General features: G+C 39.5%; 1 protein-coding gene across 9 annotated transcripts in view; it reads right to left on the bottom strand.

The window, feature by feature from the left end:
* Positions 1-273: 273 nt before the first annotated feature.
* NMNAT (nicotinate/nicotinamide mononucleotide adenyltransferase) overlaps positions 274-10,445 on the bottom strand; it is a 68,676-nt gene continuing 58,504 nt past the window's right edge. For 5 of the 9 annotated variants that reach the window (XM_087378050.1, XM_087378053.1, XM_087378055.1 and 2 more), the window contains one exon: positions 3,159-3,513. In XM_087378050.1, coding sequence (XP_087234176.1) covers positions 3,414-3,513 — 100 coding nt within the window. In that variant the 3' untranslated portion in view covers positions 3,159-3,413. Of the gene's footprint in view, positions 748-3,158; positions 3,514-4,752; positions 4,954-6,950; positions 7,381-10,445 lie in introns of those variants that run through there. The other 4 variants (XM_087378056.1, XM_087378057.1, XM_087378054.1 and 1 more) reach the window with 4 other exon arrangements.

The raw sequence follows: 10,445 nt of genomic DNA, 5'->3' as shown, positions 1-10,445 counted from the left end.
TTGTCACAAGAAGACCTGTTGTCGAAGTGGAATTTTAAAAATCCAAATTTGTCTCAATCTCTTATGCCACCACTTTGCTGTGCGATTCATTTGCCAAATCTAATTCAGCTTGTGAAAAACCCATGGTGGAGGCAAAAGCACGTTAAATAGTGAAGAGACTGTAATATGTGACAACCGTAGAGGACGTAAAGATGATCCTAAAGAAGAAAGAGTCCAGTCTTAAAGATGGTCTTGAAGTTCCAAAGGTATTATGGATTGAAAAGGCTCAAGCATGCCAGTAATAGTCTGCCAAATGGATCTGTAATGCATACCACGACTAAATTTTACAGCAACCAAAGGAAAAGGAAGGAAAAATCCATCATCCCGAATGACATCTTCAACTGAGTGGATCCCCTTTAAACTAAGAAAATTTGAGCATCTAGGCTCTTCCACTGCCAATGGAGGAACAGAAGCTTTCGACCAATGAATACTCTTTGCTCTGAGAGAGTTGCCTTGCAAGGAATCTCAACCATGCCATTCCAAATGAGAGAGGACATGCTTCCAATCCAGTAACATACTAGAGACGAAAGGGCAACCTTTGATTCTTCCATCAATACAACCCAAAATAAAATCCCATTGTGTAGGCTACCAACATCCAAAAGCAGGAATCGTGAGTTGTAAAAGCCAATGGTGTATCATAGCAATCCAAGGCTGAGAACCCTGCCAAAACTGCATCATCATCTTTCCTTTGTGAGCAAGAATATGCACCTGAATATTAAGGATATTCAATCCCTCATGCATTTTTTATGAACAAAGATAATGTAGTGAAAGTATTTTCAAACTCTTCTTGCTATATTTTGAACGCCAAAAAGTTTCCAAAACAGTAGACATAATAGAAGAAAGATCAACCTTGCTGAACGTTATCAAAGGCAAATAAAATTAAATATAAGCCACTAGAATAGATTGAACAATTCGTAGCCTGACATTAGAGGCCATGTTGCCAGCTTCCAATATTCAAGCTTTTTTCCATCTTTGCTAAAATCCAATTAGCTTGTTGGGGATGAGTAATGGACCAAACCAAGGGATAGCCCAAATGATGAGCTATTTGATTGGGTGGATTAATTTTTCCAAACCATAAGAGAGCATGCCACTCTTTAGAATGCAAAGGCAACAGCTTAGATTTTTGGAAATTAACATGAAGACCAGTCACCAACCCATATAAAGATAAGACCTTATTAGGCAAGATAGGTCCTACTCCATATTCTAAGGAGTAAAAAGAAGTCATCTGCATAAGCTTGAGTAATCAAAGTATTGCTCCCTTGAATTTCCAAACCATGAAGCTCATCAGATGCTATGAGATGATGCATGTATTGAAGCATGGGATGAGTGGCTATGAAATAAAAGTGCAATAAATGGACAGCCTTGCTGAACCGAACAACGAAGAGTCCACACTTCAAAAACATCGCCAAACAGTATGCAAGCAACTTTGCTATCACTGTAGAGCCAATAAATGATATGCTACAATTTCGACCCATAGCCCAATGCATGCATAGTCTGCGAAATAAAGTCTCACTTGATCGTGTCAAATGCTTTGGCAATGTCAACTTGCAATAATAAAACCTCCCGTTGAGTATATTTAGCATATTCTATTCCCATGTAGGCCTTTGCAATATTATTAGTGATGTGCCTACGAGGAATAAAACCATATTGTGCAAGCCATTATGTAAGTATCCTTTAATTCGATCCACCACAATTTTAGTGATGATCTTGTAAATGACAGGCATAAGGGTGATTCGCCTCCAACCAACCAAAAATTCACATATTTGCAAGGTGTATTGTTGATCTCCAATATGACACACGATCTACAAATGTATTTGACAATTTTATAGGTTTTTTATAAACAAGGCGTAAAGATAAACCTAGGTAAACCAAGGTTATAATCTTCAACACTAGTGACACTCAGCTTCAATGAGGGCTTTCACACTATAATCGAATCTCATATTTACCTAGGATGCATTTTCACAAGCCCCAAATTCACCATGAAACCAATAACACACGCATGCTTAGAAGACTAGAGAGAGTGTATCCAAGCACACTTTCAACATGCGAACACAAAATCATTTCTCTTTGACACTCTAGCTAGAGTAGTTGCTCTATATGCAAGCCCTTAGCCTCAAAGAGGATTAATGGATTGGTTTGAGAGACTTTAGGTCACACGAATGCCTCATTTTAGATCATTACTTACCTAGATCGAGTTAGACAATTGGACTAGACAAATAAGCCCATAAAGACTTCCATGGACAATCTTATTATCAACTATGCAACATGCAATTGAGGTGGATGAACATTGCTATAAATAAGTATACACAAGTGCCTTAGATGGTTTCAATTGCAAGACATGTCCATTAATAATTTATTGCCTATGAGATATCCCTTTCTTAAATCTCACATAACTAGATATTTATCAGATCATTTGCAATGACCAATGGAAAGGCACACATTTATAAAAACCCCTTGCAACAGCATATAATAAGATGGTCTTCTACGGAGGGCATTTTCTCCACGTGGGTGAGGATGCTCTCTCTCTCTCTCTCTCTCTCTCTCTCCACACAAGCTTTAATATATTGATCATCTTATTACTACAGGATCACTTCATGGCTTGAAATTGGATGCTAATTGCAGCATGGTTGCTCAAGCTTATGCTGATGATTCTTTCTTTACTCTGAACAATACGCCCCATGATCTTGGTGCCTTGATGCAAGCCCTCTCTGTTTATGGTTTGGAACTCGTCTTCATGTTAATTTTCGGAAGTCTAAGCTGCTCCCTTTGCATTCCAAAAACTGACAGTCTATCATGGCCCGAGGATATCATTCCACCTACTCAGTTTGCTCGTCATCTTGGTTACCCTTTGGAGTGGAAACTCACTCGCTGACAACAAACTGATTGGATTTTGGCTAAGCTTCGAAAAAAGCTTGAGTATTAAAAACTGGCAACTTGGCCTTTGAACGCTCGTCTTCGAATTGTGCAGTCCATCCTTGTGGCATATATTCAATTTTACTTGCCATTGATCATGTTCAATAAGACAGATCTTACATCTTTCATGTCTGTCTTTATGAAAATCTTCTAGCGATCCAAACATGGCAGAAAAAGTCTCAGGCTGCTTTCGATGCACCACATTTGTTCTTCCAAGATGCATGGTGGATTGAACATCACAGATATTCATATGCATATTCTTGCCCACAGGGAAAAAATTAAAGATTTCACAAAAAAAAAGTGTGTACGTGCGCGCATGCACATGCACATGCACACATGTGTGAGATTGGTTTTTGGCTATTGGGCTTGAACTGCTAGAGATATTGTTCTGAATCTGATTTAAGTATAGGAATCTCTCATATGCTAATTGCAGTCACAATGTTGTATAATCTGCCACCCACCTAATTAGCATTAACATTGTACAGGCCTTTTGACTTGATGTAGTTCATAACACCAGGTGGTGTCAAATGCTCCACTGAGATGCCCTTTGCCAAGTTTTCCCTGCCCAAAAGATGACATAAAATGCTAAATAAGTCTCAATCAATTGACTGCATCCAATTAATTGTTAAGTTCTACAATAAACATAATTCATCTATTAAAACACATATCTCAACCTATTAATAACATTATGTTGTTGCCTTCAACAAATGACATAACATAAGTATTGCACCAAAGAGCCTTTACTTCAATAAAATATTGATAACTCATAAATATAACTCGAGGTTGCAATAGTGTGATGCATATAATTATATTTGTTATAGAATTATGTCATGAACCAGATAGAAAAGATATACTTTTCAAGTATTGGTTTTTCTAAAATTAATTTAAAATTTTCTTATTGAATTGAATGTATATTATATGGGTTTGGAGACTCGCTATCCCACCCATTGGTAACTTTGGGGTTGAAATCTAGTTAGGTGACCCAACTGGCCTAGGCTATTTGGGTTAACACCTACAATGTAATTGAAATAATTACCAACTGCACACCTTTGCCTACACATCGTTTTGAGCACCAAAACGTGGTATCGCTAGATAGCCTCTAACTTGGTGCATCCACATTGGGTAAGGGTTTTGAGGTGTGTGTCCGTATCTTGAAATTAACAGATAAATACCAACACGCTTCATAAGGTGGAAAGGCTCAATATTATAGGTCCCCCTAGGTGCAACCTCGCCAAGATTATGCATTTAATTGCACATTTAATGCCGCATTTAAGTGCACAAGGGTGCCCATGGACTTTGTCCAAATCCACCCTTAAAAGCAACTTTGCCATGGAATACCTTACTGCTTTTACCTCACTTGTTTTGACATTGTCCATGCTCTCGTGAGTTTTTTGATCGGCTTCGACAACGCCTGCGAGCGACATTCCCATCTGTTTCGTTTGGGAAGTTCTAGCTATTTGGGTTTCATCCATCCAGACCATAGTTTCATCTTTTCTTCGTTTGGGTTTGCTACTGGACACTATGGACTTTATGGACATATAGGAATTGTAAAGTCTTTGGTGATCCTACTTTCTCTCTATTTGGCTTTTTTAGGCGTTCTCTACAACAATGTTTCTTTGATTGCTTGCAGACCTGCTGCATAGATCATGAGGTCTTTTTGGCATGTACTGAAATTTTTAGTTGATGTAATTATAGCATCTTATTTTCAGGTTGCCACTTATATAATATAATCAATTAAAGATTTCACAAAAAAAAAGTGTGTACGCGCGTGCATGCATGTGCACATGCACACGTGTGAGATTGGTTTTTGGCTAGTGGGCTTGAACTGCTAGAGATATTGTTATGAATCTGATTTAAGTATAGAAACCTCTCATATGCTAACTGCAGTCACAATGTTGTATAATCTGCCACCCACCTAATGAGCATTAACATTGTACGGTGTAGTTCATAACACCAGGTGGTGTCAAATGCTCCACTGAGATGCCCTTTACCAAGTTTTCCCTACCCAAAAAATGACATAAAATGCTAAACAAGTCTCAATCAATTGACTGCATCCAATTAATTGTTAAGTTCTACAATAAACATAATTCATCTATTAAAACACGTATCTCAACCTATTAATAACATTCTGTTGTTGCCTTCAACAAATGACATAACATAAGTATTGCACCAAAGAGCCTTCACTTCAATAAAATATTGACAACTCATAAATATAACTTGAGGTTGCAAGAGTGTGATGCATATAATTATATTTGTTATAGAATTATGTCATGAACTAGATAGAAAAGATATCCTTTTCAAGTATTTGTTTTTCTAAAATTAATTTAAAATTTTCTTATTGAATTGAATGTATATTATATGGGTTTGGAGACTCGCTATCCAACCCATTGGTAACTTTGGGGTTGAAATCTAGTTAGGTGACCCAACTGGCCTAGGCTATTTGGGTTAGCACCTATAAGGTAATTGGGATAATTACCAAGTGCACACCTTTGCCTACACATCTCTTTGAGCACCAAAACGTGGTATCGCTAGATAGCCTCTAATTTGGTGCATCCACATTGGGTAAGGGTTTTGAGGTGTGTGACCGTATCTTAGAATTAACGGATAAATACCAACACAGTTCATAAGGTGTTAAGGCTCGATGTTATAGGTCCCCCTAGGTGCAACCTTGCCAAGATAACTTTGCCATGGAATACCTTACTGCTTTTAGCTAGTGGCATAATACTACACTAGAATGTCATTTTCAATGAGAAGAAGGAACCATTAGGAAGCTCTTAAGGAATATGGAGTTCCATACTTTTAGCCAATAACCAATGAATGAGTTGGCCAAGGTTTTTTGCACTAACAAGCTTCCCTTGAAAAATATGACAAGGCATTGGAGCTACTCATAGCTTGGGGGGTGCATGAGAACTCAATTGTACTTACTATTCTTACTAATAGAGTATGAATTCAATTTGAGGCTTTTTGAAATTGAGACACATGTCGGAGAGCTCAAGGAAGCGAACATTTCAATTGGAGGAGCACTGGAAGGTGCAATTTATAGAATATGTTTTTTGAAATAGGAACTAAAGACCCAAAAACCCATGAAGTACTAAAGAAACCTTTACCTCACGACATAAGACAATGGTTCCATATGTGGGAAAATTGAGACTCAAGCTCCTAGGCTATCTGGACTAAGAAAATTTTCTTATTGCAAATCTTGAGGGGTCATATGTGATCCTTGGCATGCTTTGGCAAAAAGACAAAGATCCGACATCGCTGACATCCGGTGGAGATCCAGGCTGGAGTAAAGAGAAACTATTTCTATGGGAAATTATACTGAAACGAAGATTCTCTGACAAAGTGTCCATGCCTGTTTGATTTTTCATAAGTATGCTGTTGAAGTCAACCCTGTTTCCAAAGCAGTAGTCAGTCAACACTAACTCCTTGAGATACTGTCAGAGTGATTTCCTTACCTGTCTCACACAGCCTCAACAAGAAGAAATGAGATGCCAAGTTGAGGACCTTTTGAGTAGTGCATTTTATTAACTACTGTTAAGGATCAAAGATAAATTGACATTGCTCTACATCACTGGTCAATGCTGTCACAAATTCCTCTTTGTGATGTCTTTCTATTTGCAACTAGCGTGCACTACGCTGGCCATCTTGGATGCCTGGATGGCCCCAGCTTGGTGGCACCCTCCTCCCCTCTTTCTCTCCCCTCCTCTTTAGCTTCTCTTCCATACTTGTGATCAAACGCTGCATTTACCATTTTTGTGCTCATGCTAAGCATGCTGTAATTCAGCGTCAGCAGTTTTGGCAGAATCGAATGTGCATTTGAGACTCGAGATAGGAGGTCGTATTATTGAAAGCAGCTCGGGACAGAAAATAATAAAGTCCTGGTTTTTCTGATTGCAAGCAGCAGCTAGGAGGTTGCCCCATCACAGACCAACAGGCATGCATCAGTACTTTTGTTTAATGGTGTGCCATCACCTTATACTGCTTTTAAGTTCAAGTGTTCACCACTCTCTCATTCTTGAGATGCTTACATGTCTTGCACTCATGGGAACCATTACCCCTTTCTTATACTTTTGTTCGTTCAATTCGTTCCATCCGTATTCCCACTTAATGCATCCTGCTTTGCGTTTTGTTTACCGCTCTTTTTTAGCCCATACCTCCTGGCATTATGCCTACATGGCTTCTGATTTGTTCCTCTCAGAGAGCTGGTCAAGCACTCTTGGTCTCTGTTGCTGGTTCATTTTGTCCATGTTGAGTGCTTTGCTTTAGCTACCCCCTTCTTGCTTCGATGGTGCACTGGATGTTCTAGCAGGTCACCATTTGAGCCAGCAATGATCTTTTTCCAAAAGAAGATTCCTTCCTCCCAATAACCGGAATCTCCTCTTCTTCATTGCTGTTGTCCATGCTTCCACAGGTTAGGGTTCTCCTCGGCTGGTAGGATGATTAATATCATTAGTACTGAAACAAATAGCACTTAAGCTATTAACCATGATGAACAGTGAGTTTGATATCATTAGCGACTTTTAAGAGTATCATCTAATATGAATAGTGTGTTTAGTGTAAGTAGCAACTTTTAAGTAGCAATAGTAGCATTCGCAATTGCTCTTGCTTGCAGCCCCAATTGACGAGATATTTTGGAGGGACAACGGGGTTGTCAACAGAGCAGAGCTTGATCACTAGGTTTCCAGACTGGAATATCTTCAACCTTGTATTTTCAAGGCACCCTAGCTCCAGGGGTTATTCATGCAACAGCACAAACAATCTTCTCTAGATCTTGATTATGAGTGACAGGTCTAAATCTTTCTACATTTTGAGTTGGAATGATAGATCTTTTAATGCCTGAAAATGGTGCCATTACTGATGTTGGGTCCACTTTTCTTATGTCTTTTAATGCCTAAAAGTGGTGCCATTAGTGATGTTGGGTCCACTTGCAGAAAGCTGATTTTCTAGTTTTCTGTGGAAATTTGAAACACTAAGAGTGGCTTAGTAACAATAGTAACAAATGTTCTCTTATCATAGAAAAAAATGGTAGTTCCTCCTTGCCATATATCTCACAAGGCAAAGTCTTTAAAATCTTTTCTTTTCTTCTTCAGTCCTGCTAACATGCGATCAGAGAATGCTGATTGTGGACCTATTTGCAAAACACATCCCATTCAGCAAAGGCTGAAACACAGATAAATGCATCACACCAGTGGATGCAAGTATCAAAACCACTTAAGTATTTGGGCCCTGGAATCCTGCTTACGTAATCTATTGTGCTGTAGCAGTGCACGATGTGATGACCACCTCCCATTCCTGCATGTGCCTTGTTGGCAAAATCCTCATTGGGGGGCCTTGGTTAATCGTGTGGGGCGTTATGGAGAACCAGGTCTCTTGATTTAGGTGCACGGTGATTGGTGTCCTCTGATTGGTTCAGGCAGCTAACAATAGTATGAAGTCCATTTGGCGTCTTGATGTGGAAGTGGACCTAGCATGGCTGGCCAATCAAATTACAGCGGCTTTCTACATGCGTGAAGGGGAGGTGGTGAAGTCTTTTTTTTTTTTTTTTTGGGCAAAAGGTGGTGAAGTCTTCTATGAAGTGAACTATTCTACACAGTGGAATCTTCTTTTTGTCCAGGCCGCGAGCTTGTGTGTGAGAGCTACTCTTACGAGAGTTATCTCCTTCAGCGTAGTCTTGGGTGTCAAGTGTTGGAGTAGGGCAGCTCCCTGTAGGTAGTCCTTAGTCGAGTTTGCATTGAGTCGTATCACATGTGAACTGCGACAAGGCCTGTAGGCATCAGCAGTAGTCGATGGTTTATGTTTTTGGAGCTTGTCCCTCCTGAGAATTATATGAGATCCTTTTGTTTTCCATGTGAGATTCTAATTGCAAAAGATGAGCATATGTTGTGTATGAATTTGCGAGAGAGAGAGAGAGAGAGCGGACTGTAACTATTATTTTATGCAAGATTCAATTGGTTATTCCGATAGGGCTACTTGTCAATTAATCCAACAATTGGCATCAGAGTGCCTGATTCTAGAGGACCTGAGGATCTGTGAGATGTTGAGAGTTTAAACGTCTGGCTCTAGAGGTTTTTGAAATTTTGAGAATATCTGTGAATAGTGGAGAATCTATGACCTTGGAAGTCAGAGCTCTGAGCAAGAGGCTTGTGGTTTTGGTTCTCGTGCAGCGGTACCCTCCTTAGCTGAAGGCACTCAACTTGTTTGAATGGAGACATAGATTTGTGGTTGTAGTATACATATCGAGGCCTGCGGTTGATGGAAGAAACTTGGCAAAAGAACTGGGGTCGTTCTCTGTTAAGTAAATCAATTCAACAAGCCACACTATTTTTGTCAGAGATTTTTAATCTTGAGTTGGCGCAGAAGATTGGAGATTTTTCGCATCGACAGAGTTCATGATTTTTATTGCAGTTGCAGATGAAAGTTTTCAAATGACGATTGGACGTTGTGCTTTTGGCGTGAAGCCTTTCTTCGATTTTCAATCGGTGCACAATATTGTGATCTTTGGAGCCGCTTATCATTGTTGCAGCTGATATGAATGAACCGGATGGAGCATTTTAGAACTTCAATAGTGTTTTAGGACTGCTCTGGCTCTTAGTGGGTGTGCAGTAGTTTTGTTATGATCTTGACTCTTAGTGAGTATATCATTTTTGGTGACTGTTCGAGTTATTTGTTTGGCTCAATTATCCTGTGTTTGACAGTAGAATTTCCTGTTTGGTCTGGCCCTTTATGGGTGGCCAGAGTGTTGAGAATCCACGATAATCTTTCATTGTATTGTTGATTGATCTGCCCCCCCCCCTTTCGCTTTTGGAGGGGAATGTTGGCAAATCCTCATTGGGGGGCATGGTTAATCATGTGGGAGCTATGGAGAACCGGGCCTCTTGATTTAGGTGCACTGTGATTGGTGTGCTCTGATTGGTTCGTGGCAGCTAACAAAAGCATGAAGTCCATTAGGCATTGCATGGTTTCAATGTGGAAGTGGAGCTAGCATGGCTGGCCAATCAATTGCAGTGGTTTTCTACATTTGTGAAGGGGTTCGAAAGTTGAGGCACTGAACTCTTCTATTAAGTGAACTATTCTACACAGTGGAATGGAATCTATTTGAGAGCTTGATGATAGTCAGGATAATAAACTTGCCATCATTGATCAGCATGCACTATTAAAATGTAAAATGCCTTGATCCATGAGGGATGAGGCCAGATAAATTTAACACTCAGTACATACTATAGATCTGAATGCAGTTGAGAGCTGATATATTGCATATTATATGATTCATAACTCATCAACCGAATTGAGAGCTTGAGTGTAGATGAGCTTGAGAGGCTGAACACGGATGAGCACCAAGCATGAGACCATAGTCTTGAGTGACAATTTGTGATGTTTTGCTACTACTACTTATATACTAGGACCTCAAAAGTAATTTTAGATTGCATGTGATCAAATCATCGTAGGGCCTAGTAGAACATCTTGGTATCGTTTCCTTGTAAGGTTTCATTTAT

This window comes from Dipteris shenzhenensis, chromosome 8 (assembly GCF_047967505.1).
Source record: "Dipteris shenzhenensis isolate YYH24624 ecotype China chromosome 8, Dip_SZ_1.0, whole genome shotgun sequence".
Lineage (NCBI taxonomy): Eukaryota > Viridiplantae > Streptophyta > Polypodiopsida > Gleicheniales > Dipteridaceae > Dipteris > Dipteris shenzhenensis.
This window is presented reverse-complemented; position numbering and strand designations above follow the sequence as displayed.